Source organism: Dipodomys ordii, unplaced genomic scaffold (genome assembly GCF_000151885.1).
Source record: "Dipodomys ordii isolate 6190 unplaced genomic scaffold, Dord_2.0 Scaffold37, whole genome shotgun sequence".
NCBI lineage: Eukaryota > Metazoa > Chordata > Mammalia > Rodentia > Heteromyidae > Dipodomys > Dipodomys ordii.
The window spans coordinates 13401581-13417991 of NW_012267253.1; the positions used below are offsets into that span (position 1 = coordinate 13401581).

The following is a 16411-nucleotide window of genomic DNA, read 5'->3' on the forward strand; positions in this document are numbered from 1 at the left end:
TGTATAGTCTTATATAATCAATGATAGAAAAGTTGAGGAGTTGAGATGTTCCTTTGACTTTCTGCTTTTTTTCCTTCCTGTTAATTTTCTGCTTTGCCCTATTTTATAATTTGTTTACAAGGCTTATGAATAATTATCCTGGTGGGTGTCTTTAGTTTTGGACTAGGATGACAGCCAACCTAGAGGCAGAAAAGTAAGTGCCTGCAGTACCCGGATGTAAGCTAACCCACACACTCAGCTGCATCTTCCAGCAATTTTGTGTTCCCCTAGTTAATGTCAATTTTGTTTTTCTTTCCAGAGACATGGAGCTTTTGTGCAGACAGAGTTGAAGCCAAGGAGTGGGCCATAGCTCTGAAGGGAACAGAGGTATTACTGAGTACTTTGGGGTCATGTTCATCAAAATGGTCCAAAACAACAAAGGCAATTCAGCAGGAAGCAGAATGACCTCAGCAGGTCTCTGCAGACAGAATTCCCAAGAGCTATGAAAGACTTGAAAACTCACTTATCAGAAGCAGACAGCAGACAGTGACAGCCAAGCCATTCCCCCAGAAGCCGGAGCGAAGGGAGAAGATGGAAGGCATCCTTCCAACAACTGCTAGACAGACATGCTTGTCTCATCATGCCCGAGCCCCCCAAACCACCAATGAAAGTCAGGGTAAGTAAGAATAAGTTATCTTTTACAGATAAAAACAAAATGTAGAGAAATTTCATAATCACACAGGTCCTGATGCTTGCCTGTTTTGTTTTTATTCAGTAATCAGAACATATAATTTACATAGGAGAAAGAGATAAAAGACAAAATACACTCAAATTTTGAGAATGGCCTCCAATGAGAGATGCATTATAAACCGTTGTTTCTGTCATATTCTTTATAAGCAAAACGACTTCCTTTTATGCAAAAATGAATGTTATTGAATAGCATAAAATTCTTACAAAGTAGAGACCTTAGTTATAGCTCTGGAATCAAAACAGGTTGGAATGATGACTTCGATAAGTCACCATAAGAACCTGTTAGACTCTGGTTCTGTTGTCTGGATCATTAGGAGAATAGCAACTTTATAAGAGTATTGGTTACCCATAAATGGCCAATGTAATCATATTGTCATTATTACTATAACTAAAATTTCAATTTAAGGATACATTTTTCTTCTTATGCTAAAACTTAGAACTCCTTTAGATACAATTAAGAGCCAGACACCAGTGACTCACGCCTGTAATCCTACGTAATCAGGGAGCTGAGATCTGAGGATCACAGTTCAACGACAGTCTAGGCAGAAAAGTCTGTGAGATTCTATCTCCAGTTAATTTGTCCCCGCCCTCACCCCCACCAAAAACAAAAACAAAAACCAGAAGTGGAGATCTGGCTCAAGTGAAAGAGTAACAGTGTTGAGTGAAAAGGCTATGGGTCGGCTCTGAGGCTTTGTGCTCAAGCCCTAGTACTGGCAAAGAAAAACAAGTTTTCCCCCTCATTCGAAAATGTTGAAGTGCTCAATATAATTAAAAGTGTGAAAAGCTGAAAATATTTCTGTCAAAGCAAAATACACACATGCTTCATTAAAGACACATGAGTACTTGGGACATGAAAATATTTCCTGAATTGTGTCCTGTTTTACTGAGATAATTTGTAGCACTAATTCAACATTGTTTTTTTGGATAAATTTGAAAACAGTGGGGCTTTTTTTGTATTATTTTTCTTGTTATTTCCATCCCTTCCTTTTCTTCTTCTTTCTTTTTGGAACAGCTATGAGTTGTTCTAATATTAGTTTGAGGTATCCTGATCCATCTAGTATAACATATGTTCGATAGCATACATTCCTCTTCTGTAAAGGCATTTCCAAAGTCCCATGGGAATCTATGAGTTCCTCACTATTATCTGCAGTATTGATAAGACTCTAGGCATATGGTTATCCTTTAATCCTCCCCCCCATATAATAAAGTTTAATAGAAAGAATGAGTAAAAAAAAAGAGAAAAGAATGGGTGCTATATTGTGTTAGAGACTTCTGGTTCTTACAGCATGACAGATGAAGGCTAATAATGAGATCTTTGCATTACAAGAACTTTGAAATGCTGAGTGAAATGAAGCACACAACACATATCCAAACTCCTACAGCAGTAAACTTCAGTGTTCCAAAATAGGAACATGCTTGTTTCTGTAGCTATATAAATCTTGAAGATACCTTGAGAATACATGCAGGACTATCTTTTTGTTTCAGTCACCTCATTATTGTAGTATATATCAATGGACTAGTATATGTTTGGAACAAAGAATGCATGGTAGGGAAAAAAGAAGGGAAAGGTTATTTTAAACAGCTATGGAAAAGGTCCCAAAGTCTAGGGACTTAAAATTTTAATCCATATTGAACAAAAATGTAACATTTATGGTCTCCAAAGAAGAGATATAGAATTGAAACCTGCATAAGTCTAGAACTCTCAAATGGCTGACTTATCCATACAAGGCAGACTCCATTCCACTCATAACAAGGAAGACAAAGTTTAGCTTTGCCTGAGCTGTAAATAGTAAGCTGTCTGTGATAAACAAAAACCCTGAGCTTGTGCCACATTCCAGTTTGAAATACGAATTTACATTTAGGACTTTGCCCAGTACACCAATTAACATAAAGTTCTTTATTAGTGACACCGCTTAGCTATCTGAGAAAGCGTACCCACTTCTCCACCACAGAGAAATATTTCCGTGATTCACAGGGGGAAAAAAATCTGCTGAAGCTAAGGCCAAAATCAAAAATTATAAAACAAGCAAAGAAGTAAAGCAAATGAAACATGAGTCTACAGTTCAAAGAATGATTAAAACTTCAAAACTGGGAGTCTTTAACTCCCATTTCCTGTATAAGAACCAGGAAATATTTCTCTGTTTCTCTCTATTTTAACCCTTTTATAGTAAAATCCCCACTAACATCTTAAAAAAAAAACACCAAGCTTCAGAACTGGAGATGATAGGATTTAAACACTTTTAATTTGAAGATCCATGTGTATGGGTACACATGTATGTATGTGCAAGTATATATATTATATGCTTGCACATATGTATAGGGCCGCATCCTATGTGCTAAGTATGTGCTCCATCACTGAGCCTAGGCTCCAACTATTCTTATCTTCTATTCAAGGACATTTAAAAAATATTGCTTTTGTTATTTCCACCTCCCTCCTTTTCCTCCTCTTTCTTTTTGGAACAGCTACTAACTGAAGGTTAGAACACTTACAACTATCTTCTAGAACTCAACTTGTTTCTCATCATTCTTATTGTATTTACCACTAAGTAATGCAAGAATTCCCTTTACTCTTTCTGCTAAATTGCTTATTAGAATGTCTAGTGTTTACAGGGCTACCTATTTAAACTTAAATGACTATTAAGCCTACTATTTTCTTAATTCTCAATGTCTACATGCTGCCTCAATGCTCTTCCTCTGAAATGGATGATAGCCCCTCGACTCTTGGAACGTCACAGTTTATTCCTTAATTCCCTTAGCTTTTTTTTTTTTTTTGGGTCCGGTCGTGGGGCCTGAACTCTGGGCCTGGGCGCTGTCCCTCAGCTCTTCAGCTCAAGGTGAGCGCTCTACCATTTGAGCCATAGCACCACTTCCTTTTTTCTTTTTTGCTTATGTGGTGCTGAGGAATCGAATCCAGGGCCTCAGGCATGCAAGGCAAGCGCTCTACCACTGAGCCACCTTCCCAGCCCTCCCTTAGCTTTTGTTTGTTCGTACTATACTTTTTTTCCTCAAATGCTTGTGGTTCTTAGTTGAACTGCTTCTTGATCATGAGATTCCCAGACTATCATCAGTATAATCGGTTTCTGTTTACTACAGCCTGAGGATGCTCAGACAGGATCTGCGGATGAGCTGACCGATGGCCTCTTCCTTTCTCCTGGGGTCAATAGCTACTTTGGTATTGCCCTGCCTTTTTAGTTCTACTCTAGGATTCAATGCAGGAAATATCTGCCTATTGTTTAGTACAAGCAGGAGAACAAGGAGGGAGGATTGATCTTCTGTTCCATGTGCGAGTGTTTCATTTTCTAAACTGATATCTACCCATAGTTGATCGGTCCTTCCTGACATCCCCTGACTCAAAGCTTGCAGATCTCCCCAGCACGCCTCTCTACTGGCATGTTGGGCTTTGTTTTGTTCATCTAAACATTGACTCTCTGGTAATATACTTGCAGAATTTCTTTAAAATATCCTTTTTAAATCAGAATTTTCTCTAGTAATATGCTTACAGAATTTCTTTCAAATGTCCTTCTTAATCATGATTTTCCCTATTTCATAACTACTTTTAAATAGCTGTATGTTTATCTGTCTGTATATGTGCTTAAGGGGGCAACAGCAGCAGATGTGCATGACCATTCTGACATCTTGAGTCAATCTTTAGACTTCTTTTCAATAAATTAGCACTTTAACCATTAGTAAGTAACATATTCTCTGCTATTGGCCTCATGGTTGGCTGATATACCTCACTGAGAATGAACACAGTCTTTTCTGTTCTAGAGAATGTAATTCAGTGAGAAGTATTTCAGAAAGTCCAGGGAGTGACCTACTGTGTCATAGACTAGATTGTTCCTCAACTTTTTTTTTTGTTTGTTTTTGTTTTTCAAATCTGAGGATATCTTCTCTGCATTCAAAAGGTTTTATGGTTCTTCACAACATAGTAATTGAATTTTTGGGAGCTTTTTTCTTAGAAAATACATAACAAAAATACAGTGATGATTTCCAGGTTACATTCTCTGTTTTCTTTTAAGTGTGAAAGATGTGTTTCTCCAAATGAATTCCATTGTCTACTAAAGTCATAACTGTCAGTAAAAATAAAATGCTTTTTACCTCACAAGAATTCTTGTTTCCACATAATTTCCTCATCACACATTTTCATAGATTTAGTTTTTTTTAATTAACAAGAAGCAAACCCAAAATCATAGTTCTTCATACAATTTAATATTTCAAAATTAATGTTTTAATGATTTTAACCTCTACTGTTGCATTCATAAAAAACATAAATTTGTATGTTTTAATTGTTGAAGTATTTTCAAATCTATAAACTTGTTTTATCTTTACAATAATGTTATAAAACCAGGAAAATAATAATATCCTAATTTTATAGTTAATAACAAATAAGAGAACATAAGTAGTTTCTCCAACTGTATATAACATGTAACAAAGCTAGGATAAAGTTCTCAAGTCTCAGTTCACTAATTCCTAAAGTTCACCGTGCAGGACAATGCTGGCTTATTACAAGAGAAAAATAAGGACAGTATAAAAAGTATCAAAGCAAATAATGTCAAAACTTTGGGACCCTAATTTTACTCTCTTTTGGGACTTAAAATATTCTGTGGGACTTTTTTTTTGGGGGGTCCGGTCATGGGGCCTGAACTCTGGGTCTGGGCACTGTCCTTCGGCTCTTCAACTCAAGGCTAGAGCTCTACCACTTGAGCCACAGCGCCACTTCTGGCTTTTTTCATTTTGCTTATGTGGTGCTGAGGAATTGAACCCAAGGCCTCCTGCATGCAAGGCAAGCGCTCTACCACTGAGCCATCTTCCCAGCCCCTCTGTGGGACTTCCTTTCACTCCAATAGACTAAATTGATATTAGAGGAATCCAGTGTTCTAATACACATGAATGCTGAATAAAATATAACAAACAAAACCACTTGAGATATACAACTAAGCACTAAAACAAGAAATTAAAATCCCCAAGTGTCAGAAATTGAGAGAATATGAAAAGACCAATGAACAAAAGTGAGGCTAAATAAACAACTGAAGAACTAGAATCAGATGGACTTAGGGACTCTTGTTTTAATACCTAAGTTGGAATGGGAATGAAGGCCCCATGTGTAGTCAAGTGGGAAAGGACAGGAAGCCAGGAACCTCTTAAGACTCTTGCTGCTATGGAAATAATTTAGGACTGTCTCTCTGCTGGCCTAAGAATTAGAAGAGGAAGGTGACTGGTTGCTACCTAGATGAACTGCCTACTGAGCTGTAAGCAGGGGTGTGGTCTAAGAATGCTTTCATGAGTGGTGCAGGTATATGGTTTGCATCTTGAACTACTCCAAAGAGTCATGTATTGAAGACTTTGGACGTTTCTGATAGCACTATTGGGTGCTGGTAGAACTTTTAGGAGGAGGAGCCTAAAGAGAGAAGTGTAGGTCATTGGAAGAGCGCCCTTCAAGGAGACATTGGGACCACAGCCCCTTCCTCTGACTTGGCTTCAGGTCACCAGTGAACAGTCTCATTCTCTGCATTGTGATGTTCTACCCTGGGAAGCCTCAAAGGCAGCAGAGTCAGGTAACCACAGACTGAAACTCCAAGACTCTCAAGATAACTCTTCCCTCTTTTTAAGCTGACTTTTTTCAGAACAGAAAATTAACACAACAAGAAACACAAACAAATGAACACAGAAAAATTCATCTGCAGTAGAGAAACTTAATGGATCCCAGAGGAGACAAACCACTAGGTTTGATCCACTAAGAGAGATTTTTTTAAGGGCAAAACTTCAAGAAGCAAGAATAAAACTTCCAGAGAATGGAGTTAGCAGACTTCATACCCTAAGAATTATAGACAAGAGAGCAAATAGATTACAAAGTAAACATGCTTAAAATGACTCGACACAAAAGAATAAAAACTGTACAGAAAAATTAGAACACCAAAAGCAATAGGTTGGGGAGCTGTAGAAATCCAAGCAATAAAAACATAATACTTCAAAAACTTAACTCAAGCTGGGCACTGGTGGCTCATGCCTGTAATCCTAGCTACTCAGGAGGCTGAGCTCTGAGGATTGCAGTTTGAAGCCAGCCAAGGCAGAAAAGTCCATGACTCTCTTATCTTCAATAAACTCCTCAGAAAAAGCTATGATTCAAGTGGCAGAATGCTAGCCTTGAGCACAAAATGACTCATGGACAGCACCCACGCCTTGAGTTGAAGCCTCAGGACTGGAACACACACACACACACACACACACACACACACACACACACACACACGAAGGTTAAGCATAGAAAAATCACTAAATTAAAATATGGGGTGAAGAAATCTCAGACTACAACAGATAAAAGTAAAAATAAAATTGAAAAGAATATTCACATAAAATAGGATGCTACAAATAATTTATGAGAGGAAGGACATTGTAGAAGGACCAAAAGAAAGAGAAATAAAAAGGACTGTGGCTGGAAGTATGGGTCAAGTGGTAGAGCACCTGCCTAGCAAATGCAAGGCCTTACATTTACAACCTAGTATTGCCAAAATAAAAATTAAAAAATGACTATGTTACTTATTCCCCAATAGCCAATTTCTCCTTCTTCATTAATAGAATTAATCATTGTTAGCTTGAAATTTGACCAGAATAAACGCACTGTTTCTCAGCTTCCCTTGAAGTTGGGTTGATCATGACAGTTTGGGAACATAACCAGAAGAGCATAGATAACTTCTGGAAATGTCTTTTAGTGGAAAAGGTAGACCCTTTCTGTACCTTCTCCTTCCCCCTAGCAGCTGGAATGCAGATGTGATGGTTTAAAGCATAATAAAACAGGAATTCTTGAGCTCCTGATATGATCTGATACCACCTGCATAGCCTCATTCCTTCTTTTATCCTTTATGAGAAAGGAACTGATATCATATATAAATTATTTCTGATTTAAGTTTTTTAGCACTTGACTAACTTGTCAAATAACAATTTTTCTAAAATTAAAGAACAATGTGAGTCTTTACTTGGAAGAATAAACTAAATTTGGAACTAGAAAAATTACAGCCATACATATATACATGCATGCATACAAACATACATACATACTAGTAAAACTACAGAACATTAAATGTAAAGAAAAATACCTGCAGAACAAATCAAAGGTAGGCACCAGTGGCACACATCTATAATCTTAGCTACCCAGAAAGCTGAAATCTGAGCATTGTGTTGTTCAAAGCTAGCCTGGGCAGTCTGAGAGACTTTTATCTCCAAGTAACCACCAAAAAGCCAGAAGTGGAACTGTGGCTTAATGGTAGAGCTCCTTTCTTGAGCAAAAAAGCTAAAGCAAAATAGCCCAAACCCTGAGTCCAAGCCCTAGTACTGGCATGTATGCGCACACGTGGACACACACATACACAACAAACAACAACCCCCACAAACCATAAAAACAACCAAATCAGACATAAAAGAGTGAAAGAAAATCACAATGTCAGCAGACTTTTTTTTCCACAGCAACAGATTCAAGACAGAAGAGTAATATTCAAAAATGACAAAGGCAGCCAGGTACCAGTGGCTCATGCCTATAATCCTAGGTACTCAGAAGGCTTGAAATCTGAGGATCACGGTTCAAAGCCAGCCCAGGCAATAAAACCTGTGAGACTCTTTTCCCCAATAAACTACTCAGAAAAAGCCAAAGAGATGCTATGGATCAAGTGGTACAGTGCTAGGCTGAGAAAAAAGAATCTCAAGGGCAGTGTCTAGGCCCTGAGTCCAAGCCCCAAGACTGACACACACACACACACACACAGCCAGGTGCTGGTGGCTCATGCCTATAATCCTAGCTACTCAGGAGGATGAGATCTGAGGATCATGGTTTCAAGCCAGCCTCGGCAGGAAAATCTGTGACACTCTTTTTTTTTTGGTCAGCCGTGGGGCTTGAACTCTGGGCCTGAGCGCTGTCCCTCAGCTCTTCAGCTCAAGGCGAGCGCTCTACCACTTGAGCTACAGTGCCACTTCCGGTTTTCTGGTGGTTTTCTTGGAGATAGGAGTCTCATGGTCTCTCCTGCCTGGGTTGGCTTTGAACCGCGACCCTCAGATCTCAGCCTCCTGAGTAGCTAGGATTACAGGCGTGAGCCACCAGCGCCTGGCTCTGTGACACTCTTATGACTAATAAACTGCACAGAAAAAGCCAGAAGTGGTGCTGTGGCTCAAGTGGTAGAGTTCTAGCCCTGAGCAAAAAGCTAAAGGGACGGAGCTCAGGACCAGAGTTTAAGCCCCAGGACTGGCAACACAGAAATGCTAAACTATAAACTGATTCAAGAGTGACAGAAAAGTATGAATTGCAGACATGCCCAGGTTAATAATAATAATAAATATGTATATAATATAATTGTACAAGGCATTCTTGGGGTCCTCTGTATTTTAGCTCAGTAATATTGATACTAAGTTATCAGGAAGGTTAAGTAACGTGACCAAGGGAATAAGCTAGGCTGTGGCCAAATTGGGATTCAGTGGGCATTCTGCTACAGACCCCATGCATATTCACTATGCTACACTGTCTTTATGGCTAATAAAGTTATCTATACATAGATCCTCACTGAAATAATCCTGGAAAGATGTCACATAAAAGTTAGATACTAGAACAGGCCACCAGTTGGCCTATGATCCTAGCTACTTGGGAGGTTAAGATATGAAGACCACTGGAAGAAAGGCCTATGAAACTCCCTCTCCAATTAACCAGTAAAATACTGGACTGAGGCATAGCTAAGTGATAGAGAACCTGTCTAGCAAATGTAATGTTTAAACCTCAGTGCTACAGTAAATAAACAAACAAACCTAAAACAGATAAAAGACTAATGTTAGAGCTGGATGCTGATGGTATATGCCTGTAATCCTAGCTTTTCAGGAAGCTGAGATCTGAGGATCCTGTTTGAAGCCAGCCCAGGCAGGAAAGTCCTATGAGCCCACCAATAAAAGCCATAAATAGAACTGTGGCTCACATGGTGGAATGCCTTAAGCAAAAAAATCTTGAGCCAAAAAAAAAAAAAAGCCTTGAGCAAAAAGGCTTAGGTACAATACCAAGGCCCTGACTTCAAGCCCCAAGACTGGTGCACAGACATGCACTCACTCTCACACATGTGCGCACACACACACACACACACACACACACACACAAAGTATTAAATTTAGACAGCAAAAGGAGGATATAATCAAAAGAGTAAGGCCAATAAATAGGTAAATTATATTGATGATGGTCTGGGAAGGTGGCTCAGTGGTAGAGTGCTTGCCTTGCATGCATGAGGCCCTGGGTTCGATTCCTCAGCACCACATAAGCAAAAAGAAAAAAGCCGGAAGTGGCACTGTGGCTCAAGTGGTAGAATGCTAGCCTTGAGCTGAAGAGCTGAGGGACAGTGCCCAGGCCCAGAGTTCAGGTCCCACGAGCGGCCCCCCCAAAAAAAAAAAAAAAAGTAAATTATATTGATGAACTTGGGTATTAACTACAAAAAATATTTTTCATAAAACGGGACTGGTAATAGAATGTAGGGGATTTTTTTTCTTTATAGTTTCTGTTTTGGCCAAAAAATTTTTGACTTAAAAAACTTAGTAATTTTCCTGCAAAATTCCAAAGTCTAGAAATGATTGGTCTTATCAGAATTGGTCTATTGTGTGTTCCTTCAAAAAATTACTAATTGTCCTGTAAAATTTTCAGAGTCTAGAAATGATTTGTCTTATCTATTTTGCAAGAAGTGTAGTTTTTATTTTATTTTCTTGTAAAGGATACAGAAATCAAAAACAGACACAATAGGGAATAAACCAAAGGAAAAAAGAAAAAGAAAAAAGAAATAACTGCAAACAATACACTAAAAAAACCCTCTTATTTCCATTTCTTCGAGTTCATTTCAGTAAGCATCATTTTATAAGGTCTTATGCACATAGCTATTGAGCTATTGTAATCCTCTGCTAAGAATATCATTAACATGGGCTGGGAAGGTGGATCAGTGGTAGAGCGCTTGCCTTGAATGCATGAGACCCTGGGTGCGATTCCTCAGCACCACATAAGCAAAAAAGAAAAAAGCCGGAAGTGGCGCTCTAGCTCAAGTGGTAGAGTGTTGGCCTTGAGCTGAAGAGCTGAGGGACAGCGCCCAGGCCCAGAGTTCAGGCCCCACGACCAGACACCCCCCAAAAAAAGAGAATATCATAAACATATCCTACTTATTATAAATGAGAGAGACCATGCAGCCTGTATTTCTTTTAGTCTGGCTTACTTTGCTTAATATAATTTTTTCTAAGTCTTTCCATTTCCTTATGAATGAGGCAATGCCATTCTTTCTGATGGAAGCATAGAATTCTGTGATATATATATGTATACACCACTCATCTACTGAGGGGCATCTGGGTTGATTGTATACCTTAGCTATGGTAAATAATGCTGCAATGAAAATGGTTGTGCTAGTAGCTTTAGTGTGGCCTTGTTTGTGGTCATTGGGGTAAATAACCAGGAATGGGATTGCTGGGTATTAGGGGAGCTCTATGTTTAGTCTTTTGAGGAACCTCCATACTGCTTTCCAGAGTGGTTGAACCAGCTTACATTCCCACCAACAATGTAATAGTGCTCCCTTTTGACCACATCCCTGCCAGCATCTGTTGTTGTTAGTTTTCTTGATAATGGCCATTCTACCTGGAGTGAGATGGAATCTCAATGTTGTTTTGATTTGCATTTCTTTTATGGACAGAGATATTGAACATTTCTTCATTACGTCTATTGGCCATTCTTATTTCTTCTTCGGAGAAGTCTCTTTTTAAGTCTTTGCCTACTTATAAATGGAGTTGTTGTTTCTTTGAGGATTTGTTTTGGGGGAGTTTAATGTTTTGAGCTCTAAGTATATTCTAAGTATATTTTAGATATAGGCCCTTGTCTGATCTATAGCTAGTAAAGATCAAGAAGTGTTTTTTAAGCAGATTTTCAAGATTTATAACTAAAGTGTCACACAAAATACATGTTTATTGGTAACAGATTATTTCACTGGATCTTTGCAAACTACTAAGATGTCTGTGTTAGAGACATGGCCCCCACAAAGGACATGCCATCAATCAGAATGTAAAAAGGAGTACAAAATGCTTTCCACCACAGAAATCTATTGCCAATTTATTAAGACTATGGAGAGAATGCTTTTGGTTAATAAAATATATCAAGATAGTCTACAATGTTTTAGTCATATAGACAAGAGCCCAGTACTGCTATATACTCACTAACACTAATATCAAAGGCAGGTTATGACAAAGAGATTAAAAAATGGTACTTTTTCACTTGCTTATAATTTAGTTCCTTTCTTCCCTCCCTCCTTTCCTACCTTTTCCCTTCCCTCTCTCCCTCCCTTCCTTCTTTCCTTTCTTCCTTTTTTTCCTTTCTTCGTCCCTTCTTTTCCTTCCTTGAGGTAATATTGGACTCAGAGTTTCAAACTTGCTAGGTGTGCTCTACCATTTGAGCCATGCCTCTAGTCTTTAGTGCTCTGGTTATTTTTGAGATAAGGTTTCAATTTTGGCAGCAGTCCAGCCTGGGTCATGATACTTCCCACCATAATTAAGATAATAAACGTATGCTACCATGTGGTCTTGAGAACCACTTTTTCCCCTGGGCTAGCCTCAAGCTGCAATCCTCCTGATCTCTGACTTCCAAATAGCTAGGACTATAAGCATGAGTAGGTGCCCAGCTAATACTTTCTTTATTATAAACTTTTTCCAATTACTCTATAAATTATCTTCTTAAAAGTGTGTAGATTGGAACCTAATACAATTCATCACTAGGACTGGTCCCAGAACTCCCACAGATAACCAAATCTGCGGTTCAAAATGGCATCATGTATGTATATAACCTGCACACACACCCCTGTACATTTTAAAGCATCTCCAGGCTGCTTATAATACCTAGACTAATGTAAGTGTTGTGCAAATAGTTGTTATACTGTGTTGTTTCTGGAATAATGACAAGAAAATAAAGACTACACTTGTTCAGTACAAGCAGAATTTTTCAAATATTTTTGATCCATGGTTGGTTGAATCCACAGATGCAGAAATGGCCAACTATATTTGCTATTCATTAACCTTATAGGTCCCATAATTTCCATATCTAGTCACTCTTGAAGGAGACTCTCCAAAAATGCTCCCCAGAGGTTCTAGCTCTGTGTTTCCAATTACAAACAAAAGAAAACCGTGACCTAATACTATTTTCATGAGTAGAATATTAATTGTACCAGTAAGAGGAAGTAAATTTCCAAGCTTAATTCTTCTGTGAAAATCGCCTTCCTTGGGGTGAGGGGGTTGTTTTCTTGCTTTTTTGTTTCTTTATAGTAGAAACAATAGCAGCTAACATGTTTAGAGATATTAGATATTGAGGGGTATTTTTAATTTTTATCTTATTGTAAGGGGCATATCAGCAGGGTTACAGTCACATAAGTAAGGCAATGAGTACATTTCTTGTTACCCCTTCCCTTTTTTTCTCCCACTTTCCCTCCCCTCCAACCCTCCCCCAAGTTGTAAAGTTCATTTTCAACATAGTGTCTTGTGAGTATAGCTGCTGCATTGGTTCACCCTTTGTCCTTTGTCTCACCATTTTGTTATTCCCCTTCTCTTTCCCAAATCAGATGAATGTATATATGAGACATAGGTATCAAGATAAGAAACAGTGACAATGGGGCATAAAACAAAGGGGGGAAACAAAAGACAAAAGAAATAACTTTACACAGTACATTAAAAAACAAAAACAGCCAGATACCATGGCTCATGCCTATAATCCCAGCTACTCAGAAGGCTGAGATCTGAGGATCATGGTTCAAAGCTAGCCCGGGCAGGAAAGTCCGTGAGACTCCAATAAACCACCAGAAAACTGGTAGTGGCTCTGTGGCTTACGTGGTAGAGTACTAGCCTTGAGCTGAAGAGCTGAGGGGCAGGCCCAGAGTTGAAGCCCCATGACCGACAAAAACAAACAAACAAAAAACCCTCTTGCTTCCATATCTTGGAGTTCATTTTGCTTAGCATCATTTTGTATTTTTTTGCAAGTTAAGACTGTGAAGATGAAATTGTTGTGAAAGTCCCTCACAAAAGCCTTGATGTCCTAGTGGCGCTGTGGCTCAAGTGGTAAAGCGCTAGCCTTGAGCCGGAGAGCTAAGGACAGCGCCCAGGCCCAGAGTTCAAGCCACATGTGTGAACAAAAAACAAAACAAAACAAAAAAGCCTTGATGTCCAATGTGCAGTTTTGTGTCCAGTAATTCTTACATGAAATATCACTAAGCTGGAGAGACAAGAGGAAAATCCCCATCAGAACCTCCTTTCTGTTTCAGTATTTTAGCCTACTAGAAGCATGTGTGTTGTACTAAAGGATTAACCTTGCCCCAAGAGAAGGATGGACTTTGCCCTTGGAATGCCCTGTGGGGTAAGGGTATTTTGTTTACCAAGGGCCTTGGGCCATGCTAGACAGATTATACTAACATGTACATTGCTAACAGTGGGGTATCTTGGACCAAAGGGTATTATATACATTTTGATCTCAGGAGGTACAGGAGACCAAGGTCATCCACACAAACATAGCTTCATAACAAAACCCAACAAAAACTCTGGACACTTGGCTCTGGTCACTTCCTAGATGGGCAGACCTGCACACATGGTGGCACATGGAAGGGAAGTTATCACTGTCCACAGCTCCACTGGGAGAGACAACAGAGGCTTGTACTTGGAACTCCCCTGGGCCCTGTCTCATGTCCCTCTTGTTTGCTGGTTGCATTGGAGGCTTTTACTGTAATAAACTTGGAGTAAACATTGTGGTGAGTTCTAGAAGCCTAGAAATGATCAAATAATATGATCAGGTCTGGGAAGGTGGCTCAGTGGTAGAGCGCTTGCCTAGCATGCATGAAGCCCTGGGTTCCATTCCTCAGTACCACATACACAGGAAAAGCTAGAAGTGCTGCTGTGGCTTAACTGGTAGAGTGCTAGCTTTGAGCAAGAGCAGCTCAGGGACAGTGCCCAGGCCGAGTTCAAGCCAAGCCCCAGGACTGGCCAAAAAAAAAAAAAGAATGTGATCATAAGGGCCTCAAATTTCCACTGGGACCTCAGGTATCAGGCACCTAACTCACACCTTGTCCCAGAAATTTCAATGGTCACACCACATCACACAACTATACTGCTTATTAACAGCCACACTTTACAAAACACACTAGGCAAAATAGTTTCAGGAGGGTGTGTGTGTGTGTGTGTGTGTGTGTGTGTGTGTGTGATTAAATGATCCTGAACTTTCAGACCTTTTGACTCACATAATCTAACAGAAATCTCTTCTCAGAAAACTAAAACAATATTCCTGAGAATCACTTGGAAGATAACTTGATCCAAACACAGTCAAATGCTGCTTTTCTTTACTTATGAAGTAGAAACAGTATAGCAACTCTGTCTAAGTCATGAATGATATTAGGGCCTAAGAAAAGACAGTTGATTTGAAAGGGCTTTAAGATTTGCAAATGAGCTGATCCAGGGTTTCCTTAGCTCATCTCTGCAGTCATGTTCCTCTGAGAATTGTAATAGGCAGATGAAAATGATTTAAACCACTAAGACAACTCCTTGGTGACAAACTGTTTTTGAAGGGAGGAAAAATACCACCACTATTTTTTTCTGACATGTATACAACATGTGCCTTCCTAGGCCATGAGGTAATGTGTAAAATCCCTGCCATGCTGACATTTCTCTTCACAACCATCACAGAGAGTTGTGGAGTTGTTACAAGAATGCAGTGAGAGCTGTAAGGGCGTTCCTACCATAGAATGTTGAGCAGGTTGCTCTTCCTTCAGCTTCTGACATTATCACCAGCAATTCACACAGCACAAAAACACTTCGGGATTTTATGCCTCTTTTAGTCCTCTGCTTTTCAAGTCAAAATTACCTTCTTAGAGAAGGAAAGTTAAAGTCCTTGCCCCTCTACAACAGTAATACAGAAATCCTGAAATGTTAATTGTGAAAAAGTACTTTGCAAGTTCCTTTGGAGATGTGCTACATGTTTTAATGCTTTAAAAAAGAAAAGCATGTGAAGAAGACCAGTAAACTTGGAGATGCAGTCCTGTTACTGCCCAGTCAATTGGATGCATTTGGGTTTTGCCATCCAAGATTCCATCCCTCAGATTCTGAACTGGGTAGGAACTCACATGTCACTTGCTGGGGACACACACACATCTGAGCAGTTCTGCCTAGAGAAACGTGCCTCACTGTGGGGACTGGAAACCCAGCAGGGTTTCCTTTAGAAAAAGTTCTGTTGTGGAAGCCAGCTTCTCTTGTGAAGTGGGTGCAGAGGAAGCTTGAATGGAGTGGGGCTATGAGCCCCCAAAGCAAGGACAGATTTCCTGACGTCAGGAACTTCCTTGGAAGTCTTGAGAGGTGAGACGCAGTCCCTGGAGAGACATTCTGCCTGGTTAGCTTTGCCTGGACCCCAGGCTGCCTGCCAAGGGAACTGATGTTATTGTTAGCAAATGCCACTCCACCCAAGACAGGATTTTCAAAGATTCCTCGGATGAATGGGAACTTCTGGTTGCCCCTTGTTTTCTGAAGTATGTTATGACAGGCATTTGATCTGTTCCTCCTTTGTAATTCAGGAAACATTCCTGGGAGCCCGAGGGTGACCTTTCACAGAGAGCAGCCCATACTGTTGTCCTTTCTGAGCGGTTGCAGGATCTGATGGGCTGTTGGGTTCATATTCTTG

At 39.5% G+C, this 16411-nt stretch overlaps 1 protein-coding gene across 1 annotated transcript in view; it reads left to right on the plus strand.

Annotated features, from left to right (window-relative positions):
- The window catches only part of LOC105986816 (chromosome unknown open reading frame, human C2orf73), a 58427-nt gene that overhangs the window by 35519 nt on the left and 6497 nt on the right, over positions 1-16411 (plus strand). Inside the window, 4 exon segments of the mRNA XM_013017914.1 lie at positions 299-344; positions 347-409; positions 412-482; positions 485-655. Coding sequence (XP_012873368.1) covers positions 299-344; positions 347-409; positions 412-482; positions 485-529 — 225 coding nt within the window. The 3' untranslated portion in view covers positions 530-655.